The 21,127-nt window shown below is 40.3% G+C and overlaps 1 protein-coding gene across 1 annotated transcript in view; it reads left to right on the top strand.

Moving 5' to 3' along the window:
- ENPP6 (ectonucleotide pyrophosphatase/phosphodiesterase 6) overlaps positions 1–11,686 on the top strand; it is a 55,542-nt gene extending 43,856 nt beyond the window's left edge. Inside the window, exons 6-8 of the mRNA XM_024194044.1 lie at positions 3,571–3,708; positions 9,709–9,832; positions 11,481–11,686. Of these exons, the coding sequence (XP_024049812.1) occupies positions 3,571–3,708; positions 9,709–9,832; positions 11,481–11,686 (468 nt within the window). The remainder of the gene's footprint in view (positions 1–3,570; positions 3,709–9,708; positions 9,833–11,480) is intronic.
- The last annotated feature ends 9,441 nt before the right edge of the window (positions 11,687–21,127 follow it).

Below are 21,127 nucleotides of genomic sequence, written 5' to 3'. Positions count from 1 at the left end.
GAGTTGCATATCAGAAGGCAGAATTTGGGCCTGTGATTCAGGTTTCACCTAATGATGGATGATAAAGTGCAAATCATTTTTGAGTAAAATTCACATCATGCAAATCAAAAACTATAATCTTTCTCTGAATTATATTCTTTACGCAAATACACACACACCCATCCCATATTAGCAACATCTATTTGCTTTAGGCAGAGAGGTAGACTTGTTTTCTAATGTTTTTGTTTAATACTATAAAACACTGCCAACATTTTCTAACCTGGTGCCTGACACTAGACTTAATTAGACTAACATTAATCCATAAATAAATGTTCAAGGGGACCTAAGCACCCTCAGCTTTCATTGAGCTCAAGAGGAGCGCAGCATGTCTCAAAATCAAGTCAGTTCTACATCCATTTTTAGGCACCTATATAGAACCCTAACTTTCAGCATCCAGGCTGGGATTTTCAAAGGAGTTTAAGGGAGTTAAGTGCCCTAATTCCACTGAATTTCAATGGTATTTGGGCATCTAACTTCATTAGGCTCATTTGAAAATTCTGGCTTTTTTTTTTTTTTTTTTTTACAACAATGACAATCTCTTTACAACAATTTTGAAGCATTAGCATTTTTGATTCAATAAATGACAAAAGCCCCAAAGTGCTGGTTTTGAGACTGTTGGAAATAAAATTATGGAAACCAAGTGAAGTTCTAGACTAACTTTCTGAAAGCGCAATAGGGTTAACAAATAAGAATGTCCCATTGATAGTTAGCTAAAAAACATACTCTTGAAAAACTATTACTGTTTTCCATAGAATCAGAGAAAGTAGACATATTAAGTGATCTAGTCCAGGTACCTACCAGTGCAAGATTGTTTCCTACAGTTCATCTTCTAGTGGATGCAGTTTCATAACTCACTTGTACATTGTAGATTAAATGATTATAAGAGAGGGCAAAGGTTGTAGATTTCTGCACAAAAACAGCCACTTCAGGAAATAGAGCTGGTATTGTACTGACTTGATGGTCTGACCATTTGAAGCTAGTGCCAGGGTTTAAAGTGGTCTCAAAGGAGTGCCAGAGCTTTCATGTAGGGCTCACACAGGTTATTAAAATACTCATAATGCCCTCTCTCTGGAGGCTGACCTGCCTCAGTCTCATGTCAGAGACCTCTATATTTTTTGGCTGGATCTGCAAACCAGCTACCGTAATGCTTGCTACTCACATTGACAGAGCTCATGCTCAGTTCAACAAAGCACCTGCTTAAGTTCCATTAAATGGCTCTATATCCCTGGGTAGTGATGGAATGCAGGGTGTTGCTGCATGGGGATTTTTTTCTGAAGGATTTTTCTTCACGACTCCAGAGCACAGAGTAATCAGAAGTACCTATTTCATTTCCCTAATGGGAGTTTTGTTTTTTGTTTTTGTTTTTTAAAGGAAATTAAATTTATCATCTTTTCCTAGGAATGCTACTGCCCAGAGTGGGCCATCCTCCCTAACCTTCCCATTATCTACAGAGTGCATTTGAGTTTGCATTTCCTATGCATCTGAAGAAGTGGGCTGTAGCCCACGAAAGCTTATGCTGAAATAAATTTGTTAGTCTCTAAGGTGCCACAAGTACTCCTGTTCTTTTTGCGGATACAGACTAACACGGCTGCTACTTTGAAACCTTTGAGTTTGCAGCTGATCATTTAGGGCTAGCCCAGTGGCTCTCAAACTTTTTTACTGGTGACCCCTTTCACATAACAAGTCTCTGAGTGTGACCCCCCCTTATAAATTCAAAACACTTTTCAATATATTTAACACCATTATAAATGCTGGAGACAAAGTGGCGTTTGGGGTGGAGGTTGACAGCTTGCGACCTCCCATGTAATAACCTTGTGACCCCCCTGAGGGGTCCCAACCCCCAGTTTGAGAACCCCTGGGCTAGCCTATACTGAAAAGTTACATCAGAATAGCTACGTCTCTCAGGGGGTGTGGAAATCCCCCCAATCCCCCGAGAGACGTAGTTAAACTGACCTAACCCCCAGTGTAGACAGGGCTAGGTGAACGGAAGAATTTTACCATCAACCTAGCTACTACCTGTAGGATTACCTAGAGTGATGGGAGAACTCCTCCTGTCTCTGTAGTGAGTGTCCACACTGAAGCTCTACAGAGGTGTAGCTGCAGTACTGTAGCTGTGCCGCTGTAGCGTTTTAAGTGTAGACATAGCCTAGGAGGCAGTTACTTTAACAGCACCAGAAGTAACCATCTCGAAGCTAGTGGACAGACTGTAGTAAGTTCAGTAAGTACAGCCTTTTTTCCTGCAAGCCAGACTCTCCCATTCTTAACTCATGTGAAGTACTACCAGTACAATACTTTTGAGCAGTCCAATTCAATTTTAAAACAATAGGACTATTCATGAATTAAGGTTCAACTCAACATAAGAGTGGCAGGATTTGACCCAGTGAGTCCAGTTATTAGACACTGGTGCATTGTTTCTTGATGGTGGCTGTAACTGTGGAGAGTTTCCATGTGCGGTGTATATTTGGCAGGGGAAGTGAAACAAAGCAAATCCACCCTGCACACATCTGAAACCATCACTTAAATATTCAGGCCATTGGCCTAACTTCACTTAAAGGCTGTGAACATTACCACACAATTAATGCATCTATCCTTTCATGTAGGTTATAACAATGAAAAGTGTGGAGAAGAGAGATTTATACCCTCAAGTTAAATAATGACATCTCCACCATATGTTCTCTGAGTATTTCTGCTGAATAATTTGGGTTAAATTTGTATGCTGACATTCTAGACATAGGGATGAGCGTCTTCAGAGCTCCAATAAAACATTGATGAATTAATCTCACGGCATCCTTATGAGATAGATGAGAGCTATTATCTCAAACAGGGGCCCAGGGCAACTACCCTTCAAATCCTCTCCCTCCCCACCCCAGCCCCAGCCGGTCCTGCCTACTAGAGCACACTTGTTTTCACTGTTTAACTCAGCCCTGGTCTACACTTGGGGGGGGGGGAATCGATCTAAGTTACGCAACGTCAGTTACGTGAATAACGTAGCTGAAGTCAACATACTTAGATCGACTTATCGTGGTGTCTTCACCGCGGTGAGTCGACTGCTGCTGCTCCCCTGTCGACTCTGCCTGCACCTCTCACGGCGCTGGAGTACAGGAGTCGATGGGAGAGCACTCGGGGGTCGATTTATCACGTCTAGACTAGACACGATAAATCGATCCCCTCTGGATCGATCGCTGCCCGCCGATCCAGCGGGTAGTGTAGACATACCCTCAGTGTCTCCATAATTGTTTCCCTTGCTGTAGCTCAGTGTGCATGTGCGCACATGTATACACACAAATTGGGTGTGTGTAGGGGGCAAATTTTCAAAGGAGCCTCCTAAAACACATCTACCAAATTTGCATAAACACCCATTTGCACCTGCAAAGTCTCATATTTGTATGCATTAATTAGTATTGGTGCACACAACTGGTCACTTACGAAGATAAGCTACCTGGTTTAAAAATGCAGAAGTTTTCCCTCACCAACAGATATATGTGCAATTTTTACAGGCAGATGGTTTTATAACTTTTGTTTCCTTTACAGGTGCATAATAAACTGAAAGCTGTGCAACACATGAACGTTTATAGCATAGAGGAAATTCCAGATAGATTCTATTACAAAAAAGGGAAATTTGTGCCTCCTTTAACTCTTGTGGCTGAGGAAGGATGGTTCATAGCAGAGGTAAAGTGTATGAACAAATTATTGATTTACCAGTCTGGTTAAAAAGTACAATATATAAAATGAATAATAAAAAAGATGTAAAATTATAAGATTACTGGTGAGTTATACTACTGACTCGGAGTTTAGCTGGGATAAATACTACTGCCCCACATTTAAATACTAGAAATGTATTTTAAATGAAACTAACGGTGTGATAACTACATCAAATCTAAGTTAAGATTGGTCCTTTGTCCAGTCGTGGTATAATAAGAGCTGAAACTTATTTCCTTTTGCATATAATTATTTTTCCTCTTCATCCAGTTTACCTTTTCCTTTCAACCTTCCTCTGGTTAGGTTCAGGGATTACTTTCTTTTGCAACGTAAGATTATCCTAATGTATGACAATATTTCCTCCACCAGAGTACCCTTGACTTGGTTCCCCAGGTACTTTTCTGACATCATACTGTCCCTTAAAAATACTATCTACTCTCTTGACTTCCCCCCATTTCCAATTATTTGCTACCATCTCCCCACCACTAAGCTCTACATTACTACAATTTTCAATAATTCCTTTGCTTCTGGTAATTTCCCCACCCTCTATGTGATTCAAAGGAGATGGGGTTTTTTTGTTATAGATAAAAACTTATTTATAAGGAATCCATGCCCAAAGGTGATAAAAAAAATCAGCATTTACGCAAGAAAGTAACTGTTTTAGGTGTATGTAAGTGAATGCTTACAAGTGGCTGAAGATGGGCATTTTGTTATCCGCCATAAGCACAACTATGTTAATGAAGTGTGTGTGTACGTGTGTGTGTGTGTACGTACACACACACACACACACACGTAGTTATGTGTAATTATTTTGAATTTTTTTTTTTAAATCAAAAATGTAATTGACATACATGTGTAGGCTGTCTTATCCAAAAGGAAACCAAAGCACTTCACAGATGTAAAGCACTTCACAAAGTATTTCACAATCTTCCATTCCTTATATATCCAAAACTCCTATTTAACTCAGGTTTTGGAAGGAATACATAATCGAGAGAGCACTGATTTCTATGCATAGGACTCAGTTTAACTACCACTGAAATGCAATCACTTCTGGGGTGGAATACAATGGCTATTTCAGAGTGCCTTCCAGAAAGGTGCTAAATGCTCCTGGGAGGGACTCATCTTGCAGGATCAGACCCTCTTGCAGTGCATACAGTAGCAACCACAGTCCGAAGACAGGAAATGAAGAATACCTTATCCAATTGAAACTGCAAGGATAAATTTTAGTAGGCAAACTGTAATTAAATATTACAAAACTCCGTATACAGGGTTTAACATCTAAGCACTTTTTTTTTTTAAAAAGTGGAATTTGTTACTCCTGTATATATAGAGACTTCAGTTCTTCATTATTACAAAATATTACTACTATTATTTAGTATTTGATATTTCATCCAAGTCTTTCAAAGTGCATTGCATTTAGGGTTGGGCAGGAAATAGTTTTCCCATCTCAAATTGGGACAAAAAAAAAATCAAAATCTTGAAAAAAAAAATTGAAACTAAAAGAGTTTTGAACCAAAAGCCCACAACGTTTTTGTTTCAAAAATGTCAAAAGGTGACATTTCAACCATTTCAAAACTTCTTTTCCAACTTTTTTTTTTTAAAGTTGGGAAATTCATCAAAACTCTTTCCCACAAATAATTTCTGATCTGACAAATAACTTTTTGGCGAAAAACATTTCCTCAAAAAATTCTCGAGCAGCTTTAACAACAAATGTTACTTAAGCCTCACAATGCTGAGGTTAGGTAACTATGGTTATACACATTTTATAGACAGGTAAATGAAGGCACCACTATGTTAAGTAATTTGTCCAAAGTCACTTAGTGGTGACATAAGTCAGTAACAGAGTTGGAAATAGAACCTAGGAGTACTGGCTCCCAGTCTCTCTCTCTAATAACTATACCACACTTGCCTCACAAATTAACATAGCTAAACAGAACAGCTCCTTTTATGCCTGTCATATAGTTATCTGACTGCCACATTTTCAACATAACACCTCTAGTTTGTGATGCTGAGTTTCACAAACTTACCTAAATGCCTCCTTTAAAAAAATCATTCATGAATATGGATTGGTGAGCTGCACATTTTCAGTTTAAAAATCTAAATACCACTGATGAGTTTCAAGAATATATAAAAAAAAGTATCTGAAACCATTTTCTTTAATTGATTTTTAAAAAATGATTGCAACTAAAACCTTTTGTACAGTACCAGCTTAACATTCAGAACACTTATGAATACTGAAAAAATTTAAATAATGGAAGTTTGACAAACCCTTAACAACAGTAGAGCAAACATTGCTTACTACAAAATTATTTCTGTCTTTCTGCCCATTCCTCCCTATTTCTGATTTTCAAGAATGCCCTCTCATTCATTCAGTCAATTCTTCCTCACTCTGGGTGTATTTTCATTATCTGAGCCTCAGATTTGAAAAAGAAGTTGTGTGTCATATTTTTAAAGTAATAATTGAGATTTCAATTATTTTTCTGCCCAAACTACTGAAAAGAGTTTGTCAAGCTCTTTCCTATTGTGTTCACCTTTTAATTTTTTTTTAAACTTTCCATTGTTGTTAGTACTCTCTGAGCACTACTCACATTATTATTGAGCAGAAAGGGGGAATGTCTCTGGAATGCTACCCTCTCCATACGTTCCAGACTTCACTTTTGCATTTCACTATCCAAAGCTCAATACTCCCCCCCCCCCTTTTTTTTTATAAGTTCTGTTGGTTTCGGTGTTGATACTATTTTGTTCCTCCTGAACCATTACTCATTCTTTACTCCAATTTAATTTTTAATATAATGTATTTGTGCTTCAGTATCTCAATACTTAATGCTTTGCTTGCTGGCCTGTCTATGTTACGTACCTCTACTGCTGTACTTTCTGCAGTTTAAACAAGCTGAATTTGTAGTTACAAGCAAACATAAGTATGTAGGAGAACCTTAGAATGTCAGGAGGGTTAGGGAATTGCGTGGCCTTGTACATTAGCATTTCACTGTTAGAGATCAACGTTCAGTCTTGGTTTAAGTTAGATAAGAGAAATAGGTTTGTCAAATCTCATCCTAGCTCCCATTTGTGCATATCACAAAATCACTGCAATGCTGGCACAGTTCTGAGCTACTGGTATTCTCTTCTCAACAGAAGCAGGACTGGGTTAGCAAGGGGAGTTGTTGTGAGTTAGGACGGAGTGTGGTGTCCTGGGAACACTATGTTGAGAAGGTGGCATAGCACCTGCCCATACTATGCTTGCCTGAAGCCAGTGCTATTAATGACCCTATGCAACCATTTGCCAATGTAAAAGAAAGTAACATGTTTTCTCACCCAAATACCAGCAAAAAGTTGCTATGTTTCTGACTGCATTTCACAGCTGCAGTAAGGTACTATTCTCCTTGTACTCTTGGGCTGGTGATCGAAGGGCATTCTGTTTCCTGAGTTTGGCATTACTAGGGAAACAGCTGAGTCCATAACATCTGATAGTGCTTTTAAAAGGTTTAACTTCAGCCATGTCATGATATCTCCAAAGAAACTTTGCAACTTAGATAAGACGTGGCATGACTTGAGTGGATGCCAACAAATGCTATACAACTTGTCCTATAGTGAGCAGCCAATTAGTTTCCTGGAACTCCATTAAGCAGAATAGCGGTGTAGGCAGGCACTATAGTAGAAGATTATACAAAAAAGCAGACTGAGTCCATTTTCTCTTCAGCTTGCTCTGAGTGCTGTCAGTGAAATCAATGGAGACAAGGCAACAGATTTAATTTGTCAACTAGAACTGTTCAATTATCTTGTACATCTGCTGACTGTTATATACAAAGAAATGCATGGATACTCAAGGGGTTCCTGCAGTTAGCAGCCTAAAGATCTACACTTTACAATAATTTTTTTAATAGATCCCACAGTTTCTATCCATGGTCAATTGTTTGGGAGGGGGAAGAAGAGAGAAAATCAGATAATAAATATAAATAAAATGGAAATGAATCTTAAATCAGTCTGTCTCATCACTGGTCCGAGTTTACTGGAGCTATGGATACAAGGTGCACACACTATCTCTCTAGTCTTGGGCCTGGCCACTCAGTGCCACTGTTACTCATCAGTCAGGAGAATTTTAACATATCATTAATTGATGAAGTGAAATACTATTTAGAAGTCACTGAAGAGATTACAATTATTTCTCCCTGGTCACCCAGCTCTAGTCCTGATCCGATGCCCAAGCAAGGTGTTAGTAGGCACTGCTAGACATGCCATTTTTTGAATGAGATGTAAAAGTGAGATCCTGATTCCTGACCACTTGTGTTCATTCAGGACTCATGGTCCGTTTAAAAACAGTAGGTGTGTTAACTCCAGGGTTCTGGCAAAATTCCAACTTTGATAATTACATTATGGTCTTCATAAATTCCCTCTGCAGTTTCAGACAACTACGTTGTCTTCTTTACTTCATGCCCTAAAATATTTGTGTGGCATTGTGTGGTGTTCAACAGCTGCAACATTTCATTCCAGGGAGGATGCAATCCAGTGATGGAGGAAATAACCCTCCATTATTGCTTGTATGTCAGTTGTTAAGACCTCTAGGAGCCTCCTGGATGAAAAGTACTACAATGAATTTTTGTTATGTAGTTGTTACTATGGAGCTGGAGAGACTGATTCCGGAGAAATGTTTAAAAGTACTATTTCTGTGTAACATGGCTAAGTGAAAACAAACTGGAGATAAGATGACTGTGTACAAGTATCTGAAGAATGTAGACACTAAGGAAGGAAAAGAATTGTTGGAGTGGTCTACATGGGTATAACTAGGAGCAATGGTAAGAAACTAAGCAAAAGAAAACATAGGGTGAATGTCCTCAGCAAAAACTTCCACAGACCTGATTTAGGAATAGCCTCCTAAAGGAACCCTCATTGCTTCAATAATAAAGCAAGCAAACAGGACAAAACATTTGAGAATTTGTTGTAGGGAAGAGTCCTCATAGAATCATAGAATCATAGAATATCAGGGTTGGAAGGGAGCTCAGGAGGTCATCTAGTCCAACCCCCTGCTCAAAGCAGGACCAATTCCCAACTAAATCATCCCAGCCAGGGCTTTGTCAAGCCGGGCCTTAAAAACCTCCAAGGAAGGAGACTCCACCACCTCCCTAGGTAACGCATTCCAGTGCTTCACCACCCTCCTAGTGAAATAGTGTTTCCTAATATCCAACCTAGACCTCCCCCACTCCAACTTGAGACCATTGCTCCTTGTTCTGTCATCTGCCACCATTGAGAACAGCCGAGTTCCATCCTCTTTGGAACCCCCCTTCAGGTAGTTGAAGGCTTCTTCAAATCCCCCCAGCATCCTGTGCTGATTGGATTGACTGGATGAAATGGACCAACTTTTTTAACAGGTCTTTTCCTTTTCTGGCTTTTATGACATTGTAAAATGGTAATGAGGGCAAAGGACAAAATTACATGTAAATTATTCCACTGAATTGAACGACAGAAATTAGTCAGAAAGTGGCATTGCTAGGAAGCAGCCATAGAAGAACTCACTGATATGGACTAGCTCTGTATCTATATTCACCGACCAGAAACATTCAGAGAAGAGGGGAATACAAATTGAAAAGGTTATCTTCCCCGTTAGCTGCCCTCAGGCTCAGGGCCTGAAGATGTGGCATTGTATACAATTGAAGGTAATAACAATATAAGGATATTCTCATGTGCCTTCCTTTTACATTTGAATTCTATTGTAATGAATCAAGTGCCATTTCAATATACTTGCTATGTCCCCTATTGGTGACTATATCCTGCCCTTTCAGGGGGTTGGACTTGATGATCTAATAAGTCTTTTCTATCTCTAACTACTACGATCCTATGACTATGGAGACAGAACATAAACTCCATTACAAAATAAAGGTTACGATACATTATTATTTTACCCAGTTCCTTCATTATTTAAAGGCTCCCTCTTATGGTATTTATATGTTAACCTGTGTTTTGTTTCTCTTCCCCCAGAGTAAAGAGAAACTTCCATTTTGGGAGAATGGCACAGGGAAAAAGGAGGCCTGGCAGAACGGGTGGCATGGATATGACAATGAGCTCATGAACATGAGGGGATTCTTCCTCGCATACGGGCCAGGTAGGCGAAATGAATGATCAGATAATCACAAACTCTCCACCCCACCCGCCTCTACAATAGCTTCAGAGAAAAGGCAGATCCACAGTGCTGCACTGTTTTGGGTGGAGCATTGATGTAGAAGTTAATTCTGGACATGGAGCCTTTCCATCACAGCCCATATGAAAGTAGAGCAAGCTTGCTCTCCTTTTAGCCTCTATATCTTATGTGAAACTAGGGGAGAAACCAATGATTACATTTGCTTTGCCCTTCAGACATCATGCACTTTGTATGGCCGCCTGATGGTAAGTGTGCAGGAACCTACCACTATGATCACCCAAGCCTCGGATCAGCATTGAGTATCCCTTCCTGTTAATGTACTCTAAGGCTCGCACATGGGCACATCAATAGGTCCTGTATTGTTTGAGATCCTCAATTGTTTAAATCCTTCAGTAATCTTTGGCACATTGGCCACTTCTATCCCAGGCCCTGGCAACTCACGATGTATTGCTATGTACACTTCCATGACATGCACACTATCATAGGCTAGGTCTACACTACCCACCTGAATCGGCGGGTAGAAATCGATCTCTCGGGGATCGAATTATCACATCTCGTCGGGACGCGACAATCGATCCCCGAATCGACGCTCTTACTCCACCAGCGGAGGTGGGAGTAAGCGCCGTCGACGGGGATTCGCGGAGGTCGATTTTGCCGCCGTCCTCACAGCGGGGTAGGTCGGCTCTAATATGTTGAATTCAGCTACACTATTCGCGTAGCTGAATTTGCGTATCTTAAATCGCCCCCCCCCGTAGTGAAGACCTGCCCATAGACTTCCCAACCAACCAGTAATTATCTGGGACAACGTGGAGTCTCAGATCCTGATCTCTGTGTGGCGTATATTATGCTATTTCTATACTACTACTAACATACAGGGTGCACAGGATTTCATCAGCAGATCTGAACACACTCTGTAGGTGTGTACCATTATCCCCATTTTACAGATGGGGAAACTAAGCACAGAGACATCAAGTGATTTGCCCAGGGCTACACAGGAAGTCTCCTAATTCCCAAAACAGTTTCCAATCCATTGAACCTTGCTGTTCTCAGCTAGGCTTGAGCTCTTTTAAATCTACATGAAATATAGGTATTCTTTTTTAGTCTTGGCAAAGGGCTCATCAAGACAGAGTAGCTCCTTTGATAACCATGTGGTTATTACTTATATCATACACCTGCTGCATCATTACATAGAGAATTTCTGAGTCCCAGTTTGTCAGACCCTTTAAATATCGACTAGTGCATGCTCTTCACAGATGAGGGAAAAAAATAGATTCAGAATCTTTCACACAATCATTGCAAAGCAAAACTGTCTGCTGAAAAGGCAGCAGAGCGATGTTTAAATGCACAAACATGTAAACATTTAAATAGCTCCTGTGTTTAATAGTTCCATTCTCTTTTCTTATTTGCCCAATTAATTTTAACAGATAATTTTGTGTCCTACTCACAAGACTTTCTATTAGTCTCTGGAAAGACATTAGGTCCCCATCCCACCTAATTCCTTGTTTATTGGATGCTCCTGCAATTCAAAACCTCAAGCAAAAGAAATTATCCAACGTTAAATCCTGCCTGCCATTCAGAGACTAAAACATCTCTTTGCATTTCTTTGTTTCAGATTTCAAATCTAACTTCAGGGCGCCTCCAATCAGATCGGTCGATGTTTACAACATCATGTGCAATATTGCGGGAATACAGCCACTATCAAACAATGGATCCTGGTCCAGAGTGGAGTGTATGTTAAAAAATAATGCCAGTTTGGCACAGTTATTCCAGTGGAGCAGCTGTGTGCTGGCATTAATTCTACTTTTATTGTTTTCATAACAGATCTCGTTACTCTGGCCCCAAAACAATATTGGTCAGTGTGACCAGTAACTTGATGATTTTTTTTTTTTTTTTTTAAGAATTCTTTATTTGAATAATGGCTTCAGTAACAGAATACTGTCTGGGTAAATTGCACCTATTCACCCAAATTCATCCCTCAAGTTACACAAGGGATAAATCACAGTGGTTATAACAAATGCAAAGCCAAATATTGCTTTCATTTACACTGTTGTAAGTATATACAGCAGTGTCAATGAGAGCAGAATGTAGCCCATTGTGAACGTGAGTGAGAAAGTTACTCCAGGAGATAGAGAATGAATTCCCGTTTTACTACCATATCTAACTAAGGAGACGCTTTCACCTCTGCATAGTTAGGGGCTCAAGACTGGATATAGGCCTTTGTAATTTTACTGATTGTTTTATTCTGGATTATTTCTTTATCTCTGCTACAGCCCTGCCCTCTCCTCACAAAGCAGTTACATGCATGGTGTACACTGCCGCATTCCTTTAAACAGGAATAAACAGCCTCTCTCCACTCAGCTACAATAAGCACAACCCTAAGAAAAAGTAGGCATGGGAGCATTCAAGAACCATAACATCCTTCTTTCCCCACACTTTGTCTCTCCTTCTCCCTTAAGAACATCACCCCCCTCAGTACTCCATTAGCTCATAGAACCATAGAAACCTAGGGTTAGAAGGGACCACAAGGGTCATCTAGTCTAATCCTCTGCCAAGATGCAGGATTTGTTGTTTCTCAACCGTCCAAGACAGGCCATTCCTGCACCCATTCAAGTCAGAAGAGTTTTACCATGGACTTGAATGAGTTTGAGAGCAAGCAGAGAGTGAGAGTTCCACAATGAGGCCAAACCTGAACTCAGGTCATCTATGTGGCTGTTTATTAGAACAGCCCATTGGTGATTTTTAAATTTAACGTACCACCTGCCTATACAAAGGGTGCCATTTATTTCACAATTCTAAGGCCACCAAATTTGCTACCCATATTTTTACCTCGGAATCTAAGATTCATTAAAAAAAAAAAACAGAATATTTTTAGTCCTTAAGCTTGAGAAAAAACCTTGAAAATGTGACTCAAGTGTCTACTGATTCAGTAGCTTTGGGAGATATGAACTGTTCTGTTCTTCTAAATAGGACAGCGACTCTGAAACTAAAAGATGACAATTTAAATATTAACTATTTCACTGCTGATCATTTTAGCAGAAAAATCCAGCCAAATATGTTTTAGCCCCAAAAAGCCCCACTGTGGCAAAAGCCCCAAACAAGTTCTGTGATGCTGGCATGCACTGTCAATGCAAAAACCTCCATGATGTTGACAACTGAAAGCAGAGGGATGGCAGAAAATAAATTGCATTCCATATCAGAATAAACAACACGGGGACTATTGTGCTAATTGCAATCTTCATTTTCTGCTTAATTCATTAAAAACCTCCCAGTTACATCTAAATGAAATGGCCACTGAATTTCCAGTCTGCTGCAGAATACAGGGCCTTTCTAATTGAGGCCCAGCTTACTGAGTCTTGTCTATAGATTTTCAAGGTGAAAACTCATTTCCGTTTGCCAAAATTCTACCAGGTTTCTGTCTATCATAGAAATGTAAGGCTGGAAGGGACCTCAAGAGGTCAGCTAGTCCATCCCTCCCATGCTGAGACACTCAAAATCTGAAATTATTTAATGGCAGTTAGCTTTGATGACGTGTCACTGTCAGAATGGCTAGAATCTTATTCTGCACCCATCAGTAGGGTATCTGAATACCTGTATGACTAACAGGAAGGCCTGGCCCTTCTAACTCCATGGAATGGCATTTGTACTTCTCAATCACATGCACTCAACAAAGAAGGTGGAAGAGAAAGATAGAAACACAATAAATTCAAAGTGCACAAGTGAAGAAATGAGATGTAACCATGCTGCAGAGGGCCTTAGCCATAAATCAAAATATGCCAGTGACAAGTATAATAAAACAGTTTGGAACACAACTGGCCTGTGTCTCTTTCCGGAAGAAGTAGCAAAACAACACCACATGTTCTCGCTGGTCCAGTACATCAGCTGAACTCTTGAAAGTTTTCAGCATCTATTGCTTTTCTACCAGCAGCATCAGGGAAGAGCATGGTTTTAAGTGATTCCCATTCAAGCAATGGATCATGCAATACATATGGCTCTTTTCCCTTCAGAAGGTGCTTTCTGCAGCAGGGAGACAGGTTTATACTGGTGGACTTTCAAAAGACTTTTTATCCTTTAGCCAGTGCTACAGTGGTGAGAGGAGGAGCTCATAGGAGATATCCAGGTTTGACATTCAAAGCCATCTCTCACACAACAAGGATGACAGGAGGACCACCAAAAATTATACAAAATGAATATTTCATCACAGGGACCTCAAACCCAGTCTTAAGTTGTATTGGTAAAGTTAGATAGGGATAGACTCTTGCGGTGTCATGTCTACACTGGAGCTGAAAGGCGTAAATTCCAGTTTGGGTAGATATGACTGATCGATCTAGCATGCCAAAATAGTCATGGCTAAATGGGCAGTGGAATGGGCTAGCCGAGTGCATACTTAGGGTCTCAGATAGGATTGAATTCAGAACAGATAGCCCATCCTGCTGCCCCTGTAGCCACAGGATGCTACTAGTTTTAGCACTCTAGGTTGATCAGAGCCAGCAGGATATGTCAACCCCAGCTGGAAATTATACCTTCAGCTCCAGTGCAGACATACACTTGGAGGTAATTCATCCCGGAGGTTAAAGTCCCAAGATATTAAGGTAAACCTGAACAAAAACAGGGAGGCAGAAGTAGCAAATCCCAACTAAGAACCTGATTATGCCAATTTTACATTGACACTATAGTTAGAGTTAGGTTCTAGTCAACATAAAATGGTAGAATCTGGCCCTAAACCAATAGCTACTTTGTTTATTTCAGAAGATTAATTTCGCTTAGTTGTTAAAATATTTTACTGCTGTACTGCTTGATGTTAAATATGGGGGAGCTACATGCATTTCAAAATGTTAGTTACACATCTTTACATAATTTTATTTTTTAAATGTTTTCATTGTAAAAAACCCACCATATCTAGAAAAGAGACATTTAGGGTTTGGTCCTGCAAGGACCCTAAGTACCCTTAACTCCTCACGATGCTGATGGGAGTAGAGGGCACTCAACTTTACCTCAAAGGAGGGGCTCAGCACATTGTCAGAATGAACTCCTGTGGAAAGATTAGGGTCCTTCCTGTATAAAATAAACCTCTAAAAATTAATGAGCACACAAACCCAGAGTAAAGCACATTTTGGATTGGTTTGGTATGGTTAATTTAAGGATAAATGATTACAGCATGAAAAAAAATCAAATTAAACTTGACAAAAGACTTCTGTAATAGCTGTAAAGATTTATGTAATGTGTTTTTAAAACTCAAGTGAACCATCAAATCAATTGGGGGGGGGGGGGAGAAAATCAGCCTTCGTTATCAGGCTGTTGAGTATAAAAGGCAATTTAGGGCTTTCTAAGCATTTGCAGTGGCTGTGAAACAAGCATCTATTGTTCAAAGTTCCCCGTTGCTCTTTAATGGGCCAGGCTCAATGAATTCACTGGAGCACATTTTTTTAAAAAGTGAGAGAATTATCGGTATAAAAGATAACCAAATGACTAAATTACAAAGTTTTGTTTGAAAACCAACAGGATATATAAAACACACACTAATCCCTTGACATTCTGGAGACTTAAATCCTATAATAAAAAGATTTCAATATTCTCTTACAGAGAAAAAAGAGCATAAAGGCACAGGGCCAGATTCTGATTTATGTTACACTGGTGTAAATCAGGAATAACTATTCAATTGAGTTATTCCACATTTAGATCAGTAAATGAGATCAACATTGCCCCACTACTGCATGTGTGTTTGTGGGTAACAGTCAGAAAAGTAAGTGTCCATATTCAAAAATTCTGAGTTTTTGCAAATATCGCAAAGTACATTTTCAGAATGTATGAGAATCTCATGGGGGTTTGTGCAAACATCCTATGATAACAGGTTTCAGAGGGGTAGCCGTGTTAGTCTGTATCAGCAAAAAGAATGGGGAGTACTTGTGGCACCTTAGAGATAACAAATGTATTTGGGCATAAGCTTTCTTGGGCTAAAACCCAAGCTTTTGCCCAAATAAATGTGTTAGTCTCTAAGGTGCCACAAGTACTCCCCATTCTTTATCTTATGATAAAGCACTTCAAAATGTGTTCGATCTGTGAAAGGGAAATTCTGTAATAGATTTACATCAAGTTGGTCATCTCCAAGAGAACTGAGAAATGGGTATGTTTTAGAAGTGCATCTTGCTTTTTTGGTATTTTTGTACCACTATACTGATTCATGCTCTGGTTCAAATATCAGAGCATTTTTGCCTGTAGTTTCCTTATCTGTGTAACAAATAACTGAGGTGAATGTATTTTTAAAACCATGGTTCTAAGTGATGCTTTCAAACAATGATTGATTGTGAATGGGTGAATAATTATAAGAACACTGCATGATTTCTGTAAGAAATGGTATACATTTTTGTAAATAATGTAAGATTTAAAAAAAAATCCGAGAACACCTTGTCTTTCCTGGTTGATTGTTACATCAAAATGTAGTCACGTTGGTCCACTTCTCACTTACAAAAATAGAGATACCACAGTGTAAACAGTGTTTGAAGCTTATACTGACTAATCATCAGTGGGATGAATGATAACATTGTTTTAAAATGGTAAAGTCCTCAAAATATGCATGTAAATTACATATTAAATAAATTGCACAAAATAATGTGGCTTGCATGTTGGATAATTTTTCCAGGGGTATTATAATAAAGTTAACCTTTTGAATCTGTTTGGGTTTTTTTTCTTCCAACCGCATGTATAAACATAGCTGTATTAAATAACAGCACTGTCCATTGGTATCTCTACATCAACTAGGACATATCTGTAAACACTTCTAATTAAATTTGTAAGCTTCCTGGGGACAGGGATGTCTTTTTGTTTTATATTTGTACAGCACCTAGCACAATGAGGTATAACAGATTTTACTACTCACCGCTGGTGCGCCTCCTTGTGGCTCATTTGAGGATTAGCTCATCACTGGTTGGATCCCTCTTCCTGTGGCCATTCAACCTGTCATCTCAATCTCACCTTCCAGAACTCTGAGTAATCTTCTTTGTGATTTGGCTGCTCTCTCTTCGTGACTTGGCCCTCTGGACAGTCACTATAGTCCTCCCCTTTTGGAGTCTGTCAAAGTCTCTCTGGACAAGATGCCCCTCTGCTGTTCCAGGAAGTCCTCCATTGTATGTCCAAGGCTGTGCCACTTCCCCAGTGGCTGGTAGGAGAACCCAGGCCCAGCCTCTACTCCGGGGTTCCAGCGCAAGGACCCTATGTGCCGCAACTATGGGCTACTTACTCCCAGACCTGTTTGCTACTTCTCTGGGCTCTGTTCTATTCCCTCCTTCTATCCTCTGACTCCTCTGGGTTTACCAGCTGTCCAAGCTATCTCCACTTCCCAGGGCTACTTCCCCCTATGGCTTCTTGCCAGACCCAGTAATCTCCAACACACCTCCCTCCTGTCAGGGACTGACTGCAGACTACTTCCCCTTGCAGCCCACTTCTGGTCTCAGCATCTTAGCTTTATAGAAACCCTGCCTGTTCCTGTCCAGGTTAGCATCATCCTTAATTAAGAGTTACTGAGCCTATTTCGTTAATTGGCCTGTCTAGACTACCTTAATCCCTTCCAGGCTGGTGTGAGGTAAACAACCCATCATATGGGACCCTGGTCCTTGACCGGGACTCCTAGATCCTACAGTGACACAAATAATAAATAACAATAATAATGGATGTAGTGCTGACCATCATGAGTAGTGCCACTAACTAGCTTGCGAACAATTCTGCTGCAGGCTAAAAGTTGACATGGAACAATTCTGTCAGCCCAGATGAAAGTATATAAAGCTTGTCACCTCAGGTCTCAAGTTCAAATCTAGCATCTGGAGTAGAGACCAGAATTTACTATCACCCTTATGTGGCCCATATGAAGTAAGTTGTTAGGATCCATTTACTAGTGGACAGGTGCGCACAGCACACACACCACCACAACTGGCATTGTATTTATTAGCACCCTTTAAAAAAGAGAGAATGACCCTTTCAACCCTAGAAATGGTCAGAGCAGAGCAAAATTGAGGCCTAGTGGAGAAAGTGGGGCAGTTTGCACTGTTGCCTCTGATCTGTAGATAAATACAGAGCTGCCACCTCTAGGGATACTAGCCTGGTGCCTCCCACAAGCAGTAAATTCACACAAAGATTGTTAAAAATAAATAAAGTGATTTTTAAACCCCACAGAAACAAAAGGAAATGAAGGATTATGCTTTCACTCCATTCAGAGCTCCTCTACCTGTCCAAGAACTGCAGCACAGAACGCTCCTAGCACAATGTGCTCTTTCCAGGGTAACAGGAGTAATTGGGGAAAGAAAGTGAGGTCCTCTTTTAACGCCTTGCTTTTCAAGGTACTGAAGCAGTGAACATAGAAACTAAAAGTCAGCAAATGAGATGCAATCATATTGTGCCTGTAGAAACCACTGCCAAGCTTGGGGGAGGCCGAGAGGTACTGCACCAAAGATAACAACTGGAGTCATTCTGTCAGCAGAGAACCTATGTGCTTCAGCTACCTCCAGAGCTGCTGGGGAGTACACCAAGCAGCGGCAATAACTGCAGCACACAGTCTCCCTCCCCACAGTGCTGGACCCAGATAAGTAGGCAGTAAGAAAGTGGGGAAAGGACCATGGTGCAGCACCAACCATGCACACTTTTGGGTGGCAGTCAAGGATCATGGGTCAATCATGAGTCATTATGTGTTATACAGAGCTTAGTCATTAAATACATCAGTCACCTATGCCCCTAAACTCTACAATCTCCCACTTTGTCTTTGGTCCTTTCTCACGTTTTGGTCTGACATCAGCCAGAGCACCATCATCACCTTATGATACAAGATCTGCTGGTCTGAGCCCTAGGCTGCGAACTCCCACCTCAGACCTCCACACTCATTTTGCCTGTCTTCAGAGGTCAAAGCCTCCTCTCAGGGTGGCTCTCAGCAATTACCACATACAGCCAATAACACCATTCTAGCTTAAATAAACCAAAGTTTACTTTCATGGAAAAGAGAAATAGGATCAATGGAAATAAATCACAATACTTCATACCAAAGTCAAAGGCTACCACAAACCTCACTAGGCAGGCGGAAAAGGCTCCCCTGAGTTACAAGTAAAGATTACGTAGGCAAAGTCATGACCCCACCTTTCCTTCTAGTTAACTTTCCTCTGGTCTCAACTTTCTGCTCACACGCCTCTCCCCAGTCCTATTCCCCTGAGCGCCCTTTTTCTATCAATCTATTCTGCCTCTGGCCTGCATGGACATTGATTCCGACCTCCCACACATGTAGGTGACTCATCCATCAAATCTGCTTGCCCAGTGGGATTGATTTACTAACTTTCCTACCTCCCACAGTGGCCAATAAGCCCCTCTCTTCTCCAGCTCCCTTCACTATTTATCACTTGTTGATGATTTTTCCAATCATACTTTCAAGCTATTCTGTAGTTCACTTTGGGAACACCAGCACACATTGCTAACAGCCCCTTGTCTGGCCACATTGGCTATTTACTCTGATACATCACCTAGTACCAGGCAGCTGCACATTATATACAAAAGTTTGAAACAGCATAGCATAGACATAAAAACAGATAATAATGACATAAAAATTGTTTATCCCTCTTAAATAGGATGGTTGGTGGATAGCATTTCAGATGACTGCAATTTCATTTATCAGATTTAGTTTTTGATTGGTGGTTTCAAGTATTCATCTACCACTTGTGAGCAGTGTGTTGCCACTCACTCTTGAATGAGTAATTTAAAAAATATAGCTCAAAGTGCATTGATCTGTTTGCGGCAAGTGGGAGCAGGAGAGAGCCTGGATTGGATATATTAGGGACAGAAAGCCTGTGTTGGGTAGGAGCCAGCTGGGGCAGGCCAGAAAGATGCAAGTTGTTCCTCCACCAGACCTGACCCCATGGATTTACCAAATCGAAAGGTAATACACTCTAGGCAGTGTTATCTTTTACACGCAGTCTCTACACACTGTGGAACCCCTTTAAAGGAAGGCACCAAGGGCAGCCATGACCAGGAGCCATAGTACCATAGAACTGGGATGAGGAGCTTGGAGAAGTAGACGTGGAAGCACAGGGCAGGCACAGAAGCCCAGTGCCTTTATCAAGATCTATGAGGGTAGGGATACAGACACTCAGCTCATTCCACTGGGAAACAAGCTCCACTCACCTGACAAAATAACTTGTGGAAAACCGCAAGAACCACCTTGTGAAGCTTTTCTCCTCTTTAGCCTTCTCCTGAAGGTTTCATCATTGGTGTTAGTGATCTACTCTTGGTTATTAAAGCAAAGTCTCAAATTCAGTACAAACCATATACTGGAATAGCCAGGAGCTTCAGTCATTGAAGATAACTGTGTGCACTATACCTGCCTCCACCAAATCTGGCATTGGCTAGTGCAATTAGACCCTTACTTTCATGAACACTAAATGTACAAGCAATTTTTAAAAATCTATAGATTTCCCCCAACATTTTAAACACAGAGCTGAGGGCAAGAACTGTGATTTCAATGCTCAGCGTTGTTTCGCTATTGATTGGAGTGACACAGTAACTATTGAATGATATGGATAACATGACATCATATGACTATTATTCAAGCCATCTGAATTGCATGTTGCAATCCAAGTATTTCATGTATAGACATATCCAGACATTTTTTTGTCCAGTTCATTATCATCTAGAAAGCTCTACGCAATTAATAACAATACTTTGCACTTATCTAACAACTTCCATCTCAGGTTCTCAAAGTGCTTTACAAAACCCAATTAAGCTTTACAATAGCCCTTTCAGATTTGGCACAATTGGACTGACTGACTCACTTGTTGATTGAAAAGTAGATAGATATGGAGAGGTGACAAAAGGGGGGTAGCAATAAAACAGGGATGTTCTACTTAATTTTTGCCCAGAATCCCAAAGTAGTTGTGTGTTTCTGATATCAGTTTCACTTCTTATAGTTTTAAGATTTTTTATATTTAAATGGTTACACCAAGTTTCCTGTTTAACACTCCACTGCTATGAACCAACCAATTCACATCGCTCAGAGCTACTGTCCCTCTTGTCAACCTTTATCATACAGTACAGCATTGAGGCTTTTTCTGCAAACAAGGAAATGTGTTATGCTAAAAATGTATATTTAAAAAACAGATGGTCACATTTTGCAGAAACTGATAAAACCAATAGAGAAGTGCTGGTCCAGCATATGAGTTCGGACAAGTTCTTCAGTGTAGATTTTCTTTTATTCCACCAGATCTCCATCTCTATATTCATAACCTTCCCCTTATT

The sequence above is a fragment of the Terrapene carolina genome, unplaced genomic scaffold (genome assembly GCF_002925995.2).
Source record: "Terrapene carolina triunguis isolate 2854851 unplaced genomic scaffold, T_m_triunguis-2.0 Scaffold66, whole genome shotgun sequence".
Lineage (NCBI taxonomy): Eukaryota > Metazoa > Chordata > Testudines > Emydidae > Terrapene > Terrapene triunguis.
Note: the sequence above shows the minus strand (reverse complement) of the source record. Positions and strands in the feature narration are given on the sequence as shown.